Below are 16,096 nucleotides of genomic sequence, written 5' to 3' on the forward strand. Positions count from 1 at the left end.
GTGTTCGCATCTGGGGGGAAGGGGTGTTATGTCCTGAGGACTCAAGGAGTTCTCACTCAGGTCCACTCACTTGTGTGGGCGTTATTTCCCCCATTCCCATTGGTCAGTTCTCCCCAGCAGCCAGCTATAAAAGCAGGCTGCGGGGTCCAACTGGCTGCTGATTGCTGCGAGCCAGTTCCAGGCTTGGCAAGCACGGTCAGCCCTTTATTTGTAAATAAAGTACTGTTGCACTCATGCTCTGGTTCAGCCTCTCATTGCTCAAACTTAACAATAGCCATTAAGTTGCCGTAGCAATTTTGATAATGCATCCTGAGAACCAAGCACTACTTCAACGTTGCCTCAATCAGCACACATTCCTTGTGTGTTTTCCTCTTAGTAACATGTTCTGACTCCTCCAAAAACCATTTTTTGTTCAGTGTCAGGGGGTGGAGTGGTTTAGTCAAAAATTCAAGATGGTAACTACAATGGTACAATCAAAACTCCACCTGGTTTTTAAGTGCAACACCCATAAAAACATGGGTAGAGCATTGATCTCACCATCATGGTCGCCATCTTGAATATTTTTACCCTCCCCAGCGGATGGACTTAGTTCAGAGGATCTTGTTCTGGAGTGGGTCCCCATGCTCGCCAATCATAATTTTAGCTGTAGCAAAGGAAACCCCCACGCTTTGCCTTCTGCCGTTTCTTGCATGGCTGAAGACACGAGTTCCCCAAATCCTCGGAGCTGAGACTTAATCAGAGCAAAAGATTGCAGAAGAAGTTGGCACTGCGGAATTCCGAGAGCTAAAATCCAGATGTGTTAAGGTTGCCAAGGTCAAGCAGCACTTCCCTGTGGGATTGCTTTCTTGGGCCAGCCTGTCCTGAGTGGCCAAGAAGAAGTCACCAGTTGCTTGGAGTTGCAATCCAGAACCAAACCTTCTCCAGCCATGTTCACATCTTGTATGCTGTTTAGCAGGAGCCTTACAGGAAAGAAGGCCAAACATCCATTGGCTCCTGCTGGCCAACCTATTTCTAAGAAGAACGTAGAGTTAGTTCCGTACTGTTTACAATTCCCTGGTTTGAAGTCACCTGGAGATTCAGAAGTATGCCAGGAAGCATACCAGGGGTGGGATACAAATTTTTCTACAACCGGTTCTGGGCATGGCTAGGTGGGCGTGGCCATGTGATTGGGTGGGCATGGCTTTTTTGCAACACCACCCCCACCCTCCTGGCCTCAGTGGAGCCTCGGGGGGGGGGGGGTAGGTGTTGTTGCTCCTAGAAGGGTCCCCGGGGCTCAGGAAGAAAAAAAACGGAGCACAGGAGGGGCGCACAGCACCCCTCCATGCTACATGCTGCGCTTTGGGGCCTTCTAGGCGTCAGGGGAGCCTCGGGGGGGGGTTGTTTTTGCTCCCAGAAAGCTTCCCTGGAGCCCAGGAAGGCAAAAAGTAGAGGGGGTGCTGTGCCCCCTCCCTCCATGTTTTTTGCCCTCCTGGGCCTCAGGGAAGCCTCCTGGGTGAAGCAATAAGAAGCGAGGGGAATCCCGGCACAGCTGTTCACAGGAAGTGACTGGGCGGGCGAGCATCGGGCGGACGGATGAGCAAGCGCGTGGTAACCGGGCGACCAGGTTGGGGGCGTGGCCAGGCAGAAGTCACTACCGGTTCAGTGACCCACGCCAAATCCTTGCTACCAGTTTGGCTGAAGTGGTGCGAACCGGCTGAATATCACCACTGATGCATACGCTTCAAACTCCTGCCTCTGGCTGCAGACCTGAGAGAGAAATGCAAGCATATTGCAATGAGAAGCAGGTTTAATGACCACAATGTTTTCTAGGAAATGGATGCTGAAGAAAGAGACACGGAAAGATTAGCCCAGAGCCAAATGTCCTTGATATAAATGCACTCTAGACTGGATTCATAATGTAGGGCGAGACACACTTTCTACGAACTAATTAATGATGGGCAGAAAAACAGGCTGCTTTGTGGCTGAAGGTGCACAATACGTTTAACTTGTTTACTAACCAAACCAATTCTCTGGGTTTCCACAGTGCCATGAATCACAAACCAATTAAATACCTTGCCTTCATATCACTAAAACTAACCAGCGAAAACTGCTCTTGAAGTGACCTGGCTTACCCTGCATTATGGGCGCCGTCACTGCCAAACGTGGAATTTTCATCATGCTGCCCCTCTTAAGCTGTTTAAGCAGACCTGAGGACACCCTGGCTGCTGCCTTTCCTAAATACAAGCTTTCTCCATATTGACTGGCCCCCTTTAAAGAGCCCTGCCAGCATTCCAGCTGCTTGGACACTTGAGTGCCAGAGAGCTACATACATAACAATAGACAAATTAGGAATAATTTAAGAATAGTATTAAATGTTTTGGAATACTACAAAGCCCATCCAGAAAAACAAATAGCCCTTGTGTTCTTAGATGCACAGAAGGCCTTTGACAACATAAATTGGCAATTCCTAATCCAACAAATTTACCATATGAATTTAGACACTAAATTTGAAAACATCGTGACTACAATTTATGATTCACAAAAGGCAAATATTATAATTAATGGAGAGTACACGCGCTCAATAAAAATAGAAAGGAGTCAGGCAGGGATGTCCATTGTCTCTCCTGCTCTTCTGTGGAAACATTGCTTACATGAATTAGACAGAACCCAGGAATAAAAGGACTAAAAATTAAAAAAGAAGAATATAAACTCCAGTCATTTGCGGATGATATGGTATTTTTCATAGAGGAACCAATTGAAACAGGTCAAGAACTATTGAAAGAGTTAGATCAATTTGGGGAAGTTGCAGGACTTAATAGGGAAAAAACAAAATTAATAACTAATAATTTAACAGAAAAACAAAAACTAAAATTGGAAAGGATGATGGGGTTACAAATAGTAAAAAAAAGTTAAAAACTTAGGAACTTGGTTGACGGCTCAATGCAAAACTCTAATGGAAAGTAATTGTAATAAATTATTACAGCAAGTCAAAAAAGATTTAGAGATATGGGTTAAATTGCAAATCTCCTTATTAGGGAGGATTGCCACTATAAAAATAAACATTCTGCCCAAATTTATTTATTTATTCCAAACAATACCAATAAAAATACATAAAAATTACTTCGTGGCTGCATCATCAGATAGTGTCAGTCCTGCAGACTCTTGACTCCAATTGACTAAAGTGAAAAGAACTTTTACTAAAGCTGTTGGTTGCAGGAAGGTGAGACGGGATCTGAAGTTCCCACTTACCAATACAAAGAGTTCCCCATCCCTCCCCACAATATCCAGTCTGTTGCTACCCAATCCAGGATCACCATGATGTTGTGGGAACCTCTTGGTTGTTTAGGCTGCTAGAATTTCACTCCCAGGGTAAGGGGCCTTGAAGATGCCAGGTGTAACCACTACAAAGAGCTCTGGTCTTATTCACACATCAACTCCCCATCCCAATTCCCACCATTAGTATCCATACAGTATGTGGATTGCCACAAATGCCTCTCCTGTCCCTTCCCCGTCGATGGCAGGATACCAGCAAGGTGCCAGGCCGACGATGGAGATCCTGACTGATAGCATCAAGATCACATGAAGTCACAATGCCACTGCATTGGGGAGACCACATATGAAATACTGCATCCAGTTCCGGTCACCATGATACGAAAAAGATATTGAGATTCTAGAAAGTATGCAGAAGAGCAACAAAGTTGATTAGGAGACAGGAGGCTAAAATAATGAATGGTGGCTGGAACTAGGTATGTCTATAACGAAGAGTAGGATGAGGGGTGACCTTATAGTAGTCTTCCAATATTTGAGGCCTATCATAGAGAAGAGAGGTTTACAGTATTCTTCAAAGTACATCTGGACAGGTCAAGAAATAATGGGTGGAAGCGATCCATCCTAGAATTAAGGAGAAATTTCCTGACAATGAAAACAATTGATCAATGGAACGCCTTGCCTCCAGAAATTGTGGGTGCTCCATGGCTGGAGGTTTTCAAGAAGAGATTAAACAGTCATTTGTCTGGAATGGTGTAAGTCTCCTGCTTGAGGAGGACGTTGGGCCAAAAGGCTTCCGAGGCTCTGTTACTCTGAAATTCTACTCAGCCCTGGTCGTTTTGTTGCTCTATTTAGATAAGGAAATATCTCTGAAATGATGAGCCAATGGGACACAGGTTGTCTGTTGTTGTATAAAGGTAAAAAAGGAGTCCCTGCAAATTTTACTGCACTAGTCATTGCCAATTCTAGGGGTGATCCTCCATCTTGTTCCAAGGCCACTGAGCCGGTGCTGTCCAAAGACATTTCTACGGTCATATGGCCAGCATGATGTCATGGAGCACTGTTACCTTCCCACTGAAGTGGTACCTATTTACCTACTGGCGTTTGCCTGCTTTCGATTTGTTAGGTGGGCAGGAGCTGGGGTAAGGATGGGAGCCCACCCCATCACGCATGGAGCTCAAGTCTCGAACCTGGGCTTCTGGCTTTCCACCCGGCAAGCCCATTCCCTTACCTGCCCCTATTATCATATAAAAACTATTTTAAAATTGAAGTGCTATGTGCAATCACCCCAAGACATTTAACTGATAAATCCAGTTCAAATTGGTCTTTCAAATACAGGCATTTCTTTAGGCACAGAAAGAGATCTAAGATCTCTGTACCTTAAGAGTAACTTTAATAGACTCAAAAGCATTTTGGTCTGCACTTTGGTCAATTTTGTTGACTCTGCTGTCATGACCTTCAAGAATTATTCTGAATTTGTCTTGATGAATTTAATAATAATTAGCAAATTTTGAAAAAAAATGAACTTTTTGGTTTTCATTGTTTGGATGCGGAAGAACTCAACCCCAAATATAATTAAAATCCAAAGTGTCCCTCTATTGTCAGATGAAAAACAAAATCACAGGCGTCACACTTCAGGATTTGTTAGATGGTCTCTGAACCAATTGTTGGGAATTGTTAGTCTTTATTTGTCATACAAACAGAGGAGGAACTTGTCTCCAGTCAACAGTCTGCAGAATTGTACAAAATGTTCATTAAATAGAAAACAGCTTTTACTGAGAGTACATTCATTTCACATGCTCTCACACTCTTTATATATTAAATTAATATTTCAACTATACAATATTTACAGTTAGTTAGGAAAATATCATTTATGATTAAAAAATAATAGTCCCGTAAATAATCAACCATATAAACCATAAGGAAACTGGCAAGAATAACTGAATCAGCTGTAAAATACCCGTCTACATTTCTAACAGGTTAGGTTTTCTTGCTTCCAGTTGGAAGGCCGTCTGATCAACTGGCTCCCTGGTTAAAGAACAAACCGGCATGCTTACAGACCAGTATTAACCAAGGTCAAAATGTACATTTGGAACGATTGAAGGATCAAAATGGCGATGGAGAATTCTGGATCTCAAATCAGCCCTCTATGTAACTGAGGACAGCTTGGAGATAGGAGATACAAGGGGAGGTTCCTGGCTCTCTGTGGCCTTTCTGGTATGGTGTGCTGACTTTGAGAGATCTTAGCCATCCGCTTCTATCTTCTCGTGTAGCTTTTAGAGGTTGAAGGCTCTTCCTTCCTCTTCCATACCACCTAACGGCAGCTTCTGAGTGTTTTGGGATTCATCCTCCCGACTTCAAGATTGGCAGCTTCATCCAATTCTAAGGATGACCTTGGATGGATTAAGAAGGCCAGATGGTTGTCAGCCTTTTATTTGACTGGTTTGCTTCTGAGAATTGGGACCCCAAGCTGCCATTTCACTCAGGTGACCAGAGGGGATCTAAGATGGATTAATTGGTGTGGTCAGTGTTCTCTGCTGAATTCTTTGCAGATTACTGTTAAAAGTAATAGTATTTCATCGCTTTGTGTGTGTCCCCTCCAATGGGCCTTGGCAGCATCTAAGAGGAAGTATGGAAAAGGAGGTCCTAGCAGGTCAGAAGAATGGCTAAGTGGAGAAAGAGGGGACAAATGATATGGTGCTCTTCTTCAAGAGGACACCCCTCCCCACCAAATACAGAGCAACCTCCTCTCTTCAACAGAGCGATAGCATCAAGTTCACACAAGAAGGGTCAGTGCGCTTTGTACTGCCTTGGTAAGGCCACATCCTGCCTCTAGTTCAGGTTAGCATGCTATAAAAAGGGTACTGAATGCAGAGAAGAGCTACGAAGATAATAAGGAGTCTGAACGCTAAATCATACAATGAACAGCTAAGGGAACTAGGCGTGTTTAGCCTAATGAAGAGAAAGCACAGGCGAGGCATGATACCTGTCTTCCAATACTTAAAGGGCTTTGACAGGGAAGAGGGTGTCAATATATTCTCCATCACACCTTGAGGTCAAGGCAAAAAGCAACGGATGGAGGCCTGACAGAGGGAGATTCAACCTGGAAATTAGGAGGAATTTCCCGACGGTGAGACTGATTAATCAATGGAACAACTTCTCACTCAGAGTTGTGGGTTCTCCGTTGCTGGGGGTGTTCAAGAAAAGATTGGACAACCATTTTTCAGGGATGGTATCAGGATCCTGCCTTGGGCAGGGAGTTGGACTAGAAGATCTTTAAGCTCCCTTCCAGCCCTATGATTCTATGAATCCAGAGCAAAATCTGAGAAGTGAGCTAGCAACTTCCCTCCAGAGAAGTGAGCAAATGCTTATTTGTCAGGATCCAAATCAGAGTCAATGTCAGAGGAGGGGATTGCACCACTGAATCAAGGGCTGGACTGGAGTGTCCTTTCTGGAAGGGAAAACACTATTTTGGCCAGAGTTTCTGCCACCCTAAAGGTTAATACACCTAGTGAAAGATAAGACATGATTTGTTTAAGCCTTAGTGAAGTAGGCCTGATGCCTATGTTTGGGATGACTGGTTGGAAGCTTGCTTAGCAGCTTTATGACTGCTTCCCAGTGTGTCAGATTCCAAGCACCCTGGGTAGTGAAAGGGATGGAGGCAAGGCCTGGCTCTTTTGAAGCTGGAGCCTCAGCTTGATTTTCACCAGAGGACCATGCATCTCGAGATGTTGTGGCCTGGCAACCACCAGCACCAGGTTTGTTGAAGCTTGAATCAGCTTATCGGGTTTAGAACGGAGGTTGTTTAGGGATACAAAAATGGCCACAACTGTGGAAGCTACAAGTAGACAAAGCTCTCTGAGAGCCTTTGGGAGGGTCTCCAGTGGGCGATGATCCTTTCTATTCCCTCCAATATTTTGTGGCAATTAGGACTAGAACAAATGTTGTGGGCTAATATAGAAGGGGCAAGTGTTGTCTTTCTTCAACCTCCTTTGGACAGAAGTCGACTCTTCCTTTCTTCAGGTGGCAAGTTCGGTCTTATGTAAAGGAATACTTTTCTACTTTTCTAGGAATACTACAAGAATCAGGCTGTGACAGGAAGGGGAGGATGCTGTTTTGCTGTTTCCCTGCCTTGGCTTCTTGTTTCCACACCTTTTCCACCTTTTCCAGAGAGCTACAGAATGCTCTCTGGCTACAGTATTTCTCAGGGACTTCCTTCTTGGGGGGTCAATTCCAAAATAATTGCTTTAATACTTGGCTTTCAATCCCTTCATGGTCAGATTCTCCAAGTTCAGGCTTGTATCTGTGCTCCTACTTGTGGGGAGTTTAACATGACACCCATGCTGAGTCTGGAAGCCGAGCCTGAAGGAAGCTCCCCATCTCCCCGTTGCCTCAGCAGCCCGGAGAATCCTGCGGTTCCTGTGCCATCCTTTTCCTTTCTCCTACTTCCCGGAGGTCCTAAAACACTCAAGATGAACAAGATCGTAGACCGACCGGTTAATCTTGCCTAATCCTTCTCTTTGCCAATCGCAGCATGAAAGGCTGACTTCCATCTCTCCCAAATAGTTAGCATCAAATGAACTGTGAGCCACAAAACAAGTAGAGATTTCCCTCAATTCCCTGGGACGATTTTAAGACTCAAAGATTTCACGTGGTTTAACAACCCGCAAGCCTCGATTCAGGTACCTGGACGGAACCTTAAATTATGCTGAAGGAAAAAGAAACGGGAAGTCTGAATATTCCAAACTTTTCCTCCATTCTCTTGATTTTCAGCCCTTATAATTACTGGAGAATACTTACTGGCTGGCAGAATAGACTCCTGGACAAAAAGGGGGTCCCCTCCACTTGAACAAAAGAGGACAAAGGTCTGGAATAATTGCAATCCCTTTTGGCCTTAAACCGCTGGAGAGACGGAAGTCAGGCTGAAAAGAGAGCAGCACCATGACCAAGACGAAACCTCTGGCTCTATCCCTGTTTCTATGTCAAGTGCAGCATTAAAAACCTCCCACCCCCGAAGTCCCCTCTGATACACACAGCTCTCTTTTCCTTTCCCCTTTGTGCTTAAACGTGAAAAACACCTTGCCACATTCGACTTCCTTCCGCCTCCACCCTCTGCCACTCCCCTGGTTCTTCCCAGGCGTTGCACTGCACAGGTGCATCTACCTGCTAAGGAAACAGGGACTGCAATTCACAACCCGCCAGGAGGTACAGGTAGTCCTCAACTTACGACCACAAGGGAGCCCCCAAGATTTTTGTTGCCAAGTGAGAAATGTGTTAGGTGAGTTTTGCCCCAGTTCGGGACTTTTCTCGCCACATTTGTTCAGCAAATCAACGCAGTTCTTAAATTAGTCCCACGGCTGTTAGTGGAATACGGTTTTTCCGCTCGACTTTGCTTGTCAGATGCAGAAAGGGGGGAATCATGTGACCCTGAGACACAGCAGCCGTCATAACTGGGAGTCAGTTGCCAGGCCTCCAAAAGTAAATCACGTGACCATGGGGATGCTGCCATGGTCATAGGTGAGAATAAAATGGTCATCATACATCACTTTTTTCAGTGCCATTGTAACTTTGGACAGTCACCAAATGAAGTGCTGCAAGTTGAGGACTAAGCTGTATTTTGTGCTGAAATGGGCCCTAAGGCTGATTCCCCAATTCCCAACCCTCTCAAACCAGAGTGGGATATTTTTCAAAGGTTGCAGGGAAATCCAGTCCTTAGTCTTGATTTGGGGCGGCAGTTCCTGAGCCCCCAATCTGGCTCAATAAACAAACACCATGCCTGCTCCTGAACAAAGCAGGCGAACCCTTGAAAGGGGTTTCAGAGTTGGCTGTCCCTGACTTAGGTGGATTGGTAGATTTCCCAGAAGACCACGGTGAATTTTGCAGGATCAGACCAGATTATCTGACGTCTTGTCCTCCCGATAACCAGAGGCAAATGGAGAGCCCCAGGGAAGGCAGGAGCTCGGGAGCCTCTTCACAAGTGTGTCCTTTGGTAAATGGTGCTGGAAGGATTCTTCTAACCCTGGAGGTCATTTATGGAGAAGCAACCCCCAGCACAAAGCTTCCCAACCTCTGGATCATGTCGCTGAATCATTACACAGGAACATGCTTGTTAGGAGGAACCGGATCTCGTGTTCCTTAAAACAAAGAAGCACAAAGGGAAATTAAAAGGTGGAAGGTGCATCCCATGAAGCAAAGGCTCAATTCCAACATTCTGCTCCAACTTCAAGTCTCGTGGCATCCTTCAGATCTTGGTTTCTGGTCCACACAGATTGAACACGGGGAAAGAATCGCGAATCCTGACCAGCTCCATAGCACAGAGATGACCAAAGACCTTGTTGTACCAGTCTGGAGACCTCCCTCTAGAAGTGCAAAAAGCAGGGGATTAGCAACAGAATCAGAGAGGTGGAAAGGACCTTGGAGACCTTCTCGTCCAATCCCACGCTCAAGCAGGAGACACTGACTATCCCATTTCAGACACATGCCTGTCCAATCTCTTCTTAAAAGCCTCCAGTGATGGAGTAGCCACAACTTCTGAAAGCAAGCCATTCCACCCATTAATATTTTTTTTGTCAGGAAATTTCTCCTTATTTCTAGGTTGCTTCCCTCTTTGATTAGCTTCCTTCCATTGCTTCTTTTTCTGCCTTCTGGTGCTTTGGAGAATAGCTTGTCGCCTCCTCTTTGTGGCAGCCCCTTAAATATTGGAAGACTGCTACCCCATCTCTCCTCGTCATTTTTTTCGCTAAACTAGACATATCCAAATCCCTGCATCCATTCTTCATGTTTTAGCCTCTAGCCCTCTAATCTTTTTTGTTGATTTTCCCTGCACGCTTTCTAGAGTCTCAACACTCAAGCCAAAACCTCCCTTTGTGCAAACATAAATGGAACCCAGCACCCAAACAGACACAATCTGGGGCAGGGGGCAGGGAGACTGGGTTTTATCCTTTACTGCACAAGCAGAAACCAAATACTGAAAGAGGAAATCCAAGTTTACCACAATTAAATCAAGATGCAAAATTCTGGTCTTGCTTTGAATTGGTTATCTTGGGGAAATATTTGTGCACAGCAAGATTTTCACAGGTTTCCAGATTTGACTGAAAAGCAATAGGTTAAGCTGAAGGTATTTTCTGTCTCTCTGGTGGAAACAATATTCCCCAGTCTGTGGCTCTCCACGTTCAACTTCAATAATAGCTAGCCAGTGTAGGAATTGTGGCACTGAAACCAGCATGTCTGGATAGCAGCAACTTGGAGAACTCCCGTTAGACCTACAAGGATATTGCCACTCTATGGACTGAGAAATTCTCTTGTCATGGCTAAGCAAATTGGATCGGGCTTGGCTTGCTGAAGGCCAAACCCTTTTACGGGGATAGAGGTCAAAGGGATACCCATCTCCCTGCCAATAAACAGCTGGCTTGAATTCTTACCGGAAATCAGTTTGACAGATGTGTGTCACTCTGGAGTGTCCCGTTCCGCAAGGCTCCATCAGGTACTGGGAGGTGAGCACCGTGGCCCTGACTCCAGCTTCCAGTGGCAACTTCGGATGCTCCAATGAGAAGGCGACCAGGAGACAACTCCCATGGGGTAGGCCTGTCCGCCACGACCTAGAAAAGGTGATCTTGGCTCAGGTATGACTAAAACTGCCTGCTCCCTCCAGTCTCATGAGGCTACCCAATGAAGCAACTGATGGGAGAGCTACTGGGATCCTCAGGCAAGAACAGATCTCAGGTAGAAGCCAGGCGGCTTGCTTTGGGCTCAGAGGACAAATGGAACCCAAGAAAGGCCAGAATTATTGCCAGCACAAAATTTGTTCAAAAGTCAAGTACAATGTTAGGAGGCTTTGCTCCAGTTGGGATTTTAAAGAGTCGTCTTTTCAACTAATACCAAAGACCCGATTTTAACTTTTAATGAACCTAGGCTGACTATCCGTCTGACTAGAAGCCATCACTTATCACTGGGCACAGAAGCTCTGAAAAACGAGGTGGCAACTCTGAACTGATGGGAAAAAAAGAGAGAAACGGGCTTAAGTAGCAAGTTAAAAAACTAAGCAGGCAGATGGGAGCTGGGACGCTATGTGATGGGCCCAAACGATGTGGAGAGCCTGGAAGTGTTGCAGACAAGACGAAGCCCAGGAATTCTCAGCTGCTCCCCAAAGGCCGTGGGCTTCCTCAACTCCAGCTCAAAAGATCTAGGCAAAGGATTAGTGCGGGAAGCAATGGGATCAGAGACCTGGAGATGGGAGACGGTGCCTGTTTACGGAGATTTCCTCACCTGAGAACCACAAAGTCCCGCCGTGGGTGTGGAGCCATGCTGTCGGTCACATAATGGTAGACTTCGGTGTTCTTGTCCAGGGCCTCCACCACGTGGCCCTGCAGGAGGTCCTCATCCCAAAAGTGCCGCTCCCTGAGAATCCGCTTGAGCACCACCTGAGGCGGGGCTGCCACTTCGGTGGAGACCATCCAGAGCCGCAGGGGATGCCCGTCCTCCACCTGGATATCACGAAGACGTGGTTATTGCTCAGGGCCAGGAGGTGCCCCTAACCTAATCCTTGAATGCTGCCTAGACATCCCTTCGAAGGAGGGCCCTCCCTCCCGTTGCCCCTCCCTTTGCAACATCTGGCCCCAGAGGTGAGGCAGCCCCCACCTTCTGCCTCCTGGGAGTGGGTTTATATGGCTCTGCCAACTAGCAGGGGGACAGCTGGGGGCTTGAAGGGGCTCCTCGGCCTTGTCACCCCTTCAGCATTCTAAACTCTGAATTTCAGTTTTACCTTGTACGTGTTAACTTTTTGTCTTAATTTCATTTTGTATTTTTATGATGTTGTTGTAAACCATTGAGAGTCACTTAGATGAAGTGGGCAAAATAAACAAATAAATGTATGTCCCCGCAAAGGTTTCGAGAATCAAAACTATGTTCACTCCTGATTAGAAAGAGGGAACTTTCTTTTTCTTTTTTTCTATATTTCTCTACCATTCCAGAAACAAGCTATCTTTTGGTCCATCTTTTCCTGTTACTGTTGTGGTTGCCGGCGGCAGGGGATGGTGGAGGAGAGCGAGGATTCGGAGGAGGGGCCGGGACCGTCAGGGGGTGGACTGCTGCCTTCAGAGATGGCGGGGGCTGGCAGCACTGATGAGGAGGTTCCCGAGGAGCCTGTGCCAAGGGCACGTGATCGGAGGATGCTTCGTAGGAGGGAACAGCTGAAGCTGCATAGACGACTCGGGAGTAAGGAGGCAATGGAAGGACCCCTCCCTCTAGGGGATACAAGCCTGGTTGCAAACGGTTTTTGCCTTTGCAGAAGTCAAAAAGCGTTCGAAGGGTTAAGTGTGATGATAACAGACTTTGATTTATTTGAAGGTTTTTCTAATTGGATTACTTGGCTGCAAGCCATCTGGTAAGTACAAAGAGGTATTTGTGGAATAAAGCCTAGAACGTTTCAGTTTTTGAGTTTATCTTTGTTTTTGCTCTCGGGGACTTCGCCTGGGTTGGAACAGTTACACATTGAGGGTCTGTTAGATAGGATATCAAGTTTGGAAATAAATGATAAAAGATAATAGATAATCAGAGTTGGAAGGGACCTTCTAGGTCATCTAGTCCAACCCCCGCCCAAGCAGGAGACCCTACGCCATTTCTGACAAATGGCAGTCCAATCTCTTCTTGAAAGTCTCAAGTTATGACACTCCCACAACTTCCGAGGGCAACTTCTGTTCCATTGGTTGATTGTTCTCACTGTCAGAAGGTTGAATCTCTCCTTGTTCAGTTTCCATCCATTGTTCCTTATCTGGTCTACAGGCACTTTAGAAAATAGCTTGACCCCCTCCTCCTCTCTATGGCGGCCCCTCAAATATTAGAAGACTGCTTTCCTGTCTCCCCTGGTCCTTCTCTTCACTAGACTAGCCATGCACAGTTCCTGCAACCATTTTTCACGTGTTTTACTCTCCAGTCCCCTAATCATCCTGGTTGCTTTTCTCTGTACTTTTTCTAGAGTCTCAACATCTTTTTTACAGTATGGTGACCAAAACTGGGATGCCGTACTTTAGGTGTGGTCTTACTAAGGCTTTACAGGGTGGTATGAAAACCTCACTTGAACTCGACTGTATCCCTCTGTATCCCAATTTAGGATTGCGTTAGCTTTTTTGGCTGCTGCTGCACACGGCTGGCTCCTATTTAGCTGGTTTGTCCACTAAGACTCCAAGATCCCTCTCATGAAGTGAACACACACACATACACAAATGGTCCCTCAGGCACCCACCCAGCCAACCTCTGCATTTACGTCCTCCAAGAATTGGATTCCTCTTAATTTGGAACTAGAAACACAATGCCCCTGCCTATTGGCTTCACAAAGCCCCCACCGTCCCACCGAGGGCCTGCATGTGCCCCAGGAGTCATTCCTACAGGTTCTAGGCAGCTGGAGCCCAGAGGGCCTCCCGGCTCACGTTATTTCACCCTCTTGACTCCACCTGGACTGGGACGGAGCACCTGTGGGTGAAGGTGGAGCATCTTGATTTACTGTGCCTCCACCATACAGCCATTCAAATCCACCAGGTTGAGCTCAGCTGGTGGATGGAGGCATCTGGCTCCAGAGTTAGTTTAGTTTAGTTTACTTTATTGTCATTGCACTTCATACAACGAAATCAAACACCATCTTCAGTGCACATCATGACCATGAAAATAAACACAAACACGCATCCTTCACACTCCACTAACTCTGCACAAACACTGCACTATACGGTTACTGGATGAATCATCACCTGAGGTCAGTTGGGGCCTGTCATAGAAATAGCAATAGCCTTTAGACTTATATACTGCTTTACAGTGCTTTACAACCTTGTCTAAGTGGTTTACAGAGTCAGCCTCTCGCCCCCAACAATCTGGGTCCTCATTTTACCCATCTCGGAAGGACGGAAGGCTGAGTCAACCTGGAGCTTGGTAGGATCTGAATTGCCAAATTGCAGTCAGCCGGCAGTCAGCAGAAGTAGCCTGCAGTACTGCACTCTAACCACTGTGCCACCACAGCTCATACATGGTGGTGCATGTGTCACCCAGAGGAAGAGCTGCCGTCGGCCTCAGGAGATGAGAAGTCCAAGCTGCCGCTTCCCTCGGCACAAGGGCACAGAGGAGAGAGTAAAGCCAAGGACTCTGCCAGGTTCCTCGTGAGAAAGGAGCCCTCCTCTCCTTAAGGAGAGTGGCCAACCTAAGCTTCCCTGCTGGAAACAGCCATGCGCTAACCCAGACTTTGCCTGCCTCGAATCTTCACCTCCAAGTCCTCCGCTTTCAAGCCCAGAAGCTTCTGGGGTGTGTTGACCCTCAGACCTCACCCGGGTCCCTCTTTGCTTGCTGCTTTGGACTTGGAGATCTTGCTTGACTTTGAGTACCTGCTTCCCACTTGGGTATCTTGTAGGTTGTGCTGATGCTCTCTGAGAACTTGCTTCCAAAAGACCAGCAGTGAAGGTTTCATTCACCTCTTGTGTGTGTTGAAGGGTATTTGCTCTGAGACAGGACAAAGGTGGGTTCAGCCTAACTATGGGAATACTCAAGAGAAAACCTATCAAGAGAAGGCCCTGGACAGACTGTTCGATGGTGCCACTTCCTGCAATGTGAAGATTGGCATTTTTAGAAGGATTTGGAAGGAGAGGCAGCACTGGCACCCATAAGCTTTGGCACCCCAGGCCAGCTGCTGCTGAGAGCACCTTCCCTTTTAGTCAGGCTTGCTCTTTTGGCCGTCCCCCAGCCCCACTTCAGTTGGGGTGCAGAGAAACCCACCTTTTCTTCTCTTTTGCAATGGCAGTGAGGAAGGGGTGGGGAAAAAGGAATTACTAAAAGGTGCATTTTTGCCAACCAACCGATGATGAAAGAACAGGAAAATCACCTTAAGACAGATGCACAACTACCATGGATGGCTACCTAGAAAAACAGTCTAATGGTTGCCGGGGGTGGCGGTGGGGGTTACATCAATAGCTCGAAAAGACTTCCTTTGCCCCCCCCCTCCCCCCTTACCTTCTTGCACGAGAGCTCTGTGTTTTTGGGGCCAAGTGTGCCGATCCAGCCTTTGAAGCGTTCGGATGACTCCTTCAGCAAGCTTTGGATGCTGGCTTCCAAGGCTGGGTGGGAATCCTGGATCTCTCCTTGCAGGTTTGGCTCCATCAGCTCAGGTAAAGAGAGCGGTTGAGCCTCAGCCAACAGGTAGGAGCTGCTGAGCTGCAGTATCATATCGTGGGGGATCTGGAGAAAAGAAGAGGATCCTTGGAGTGACTCTACAAGTGAGGAGAAACACCTGCTTACACCAGATGGCAAAGCTCTCCCTGTCCCGACAGATTCTTCTGGTCCTTGCTAGATTTGGCTAGAGCAGGGGTCGCCAACCTTTTGGACCTCAGGGACCACCCAACTCATAATTTTAAATTCCATGGACCAGAGACCCTGGGAAAAGAAAAAAAGAAAAATTCCCGACCCCGTTTTCCTACTGATCAATCATTCTAATTTTGGGATCGCTGGATACCGTCTCCAGCTCCGTTCTCAGGGGGAGAGAGAGAGAGAGAGAGACTTTTGGCTGCATGCAAGGAAAGCAGCAGAAGCCGCAGAAGTCTTTCTTTCTCTCCCCCAAACTCTGCCAGAAATGAGTCTTTGTGAGCCTCTTGGAGCAGGAGGCCTTGCAGGGTCCCAAAGACTCATTTGTGGCAGAGTTTGGGGGAGAGAAAGAAAGACTTTGGCTGCTTTCCTTGCGTGCAGTCAAAAGCAGAAGAAGAAAGAAGCGGAAAGAAGCAGCCCGGTGGCCAGGCCAGGCACGTGGGGTGCATGGGGCAAGTTCCCCCACCGCCCTTTCCCCCCCTCCCCTCACTACCTCATGTTGTTCACAATGCATGTG

General features: G+C 46.8%; 1 protein-coding gene across 5 annotated transcripts in view; it reads right to left on the reverse strand.

Annotated features, from left to right (window-relative positions):
• Positions 1–4,886: 4,886 nt before the first annotated feature.
• Positions 4,887–16,096, reverse strand: part of STARD8 (StAR related lipid transfer domain containing 8) — a 74,918-nt gene continuing 63,708 nt past the window's right edge. For all 5 annotated transcript variants that reach the window (XM_026703125.2, XM_087940863.1, XM_026703126.2 and 2 more), the window contains 4 exons: positions 15,232–15,456; positions 11,512–11,729; positions 10,668–10,844; positions 4,887–9,605 (listed from right to left, as the gene is read on the reverse strand). In XM_026703125.2, the coding sequence (XP_026558910.1) occupies positions 9,488–9,605; positions 10,668–10,844; positions 11,512–11,729; positions 15,232–15,456 (738 nt within the window). In that variant the 3' untranslated portion in view covers positions 4,887–9,487. The remainder of the gene's footprint in view (positions 9,606–10,667; positions 10,845–11,511; positions 11,730–15,231; positions 15,457–16,096) is intronic.

The sequence above is a fragment of the Pseudonaja textilis genome, chromosome 12 (assembly GCF_049901715.1).
Source record: "Pseudonaja textilis isolate UNSWEBS1 chromosome 12, rPseTex1.2, whole genome shotgun sequence".
NCBI lineage: Eukaryota > Metazoa > Chordata > Lepidosauria > Squamata > Elapidae > Pseudonaja > Pseudonaja textilis.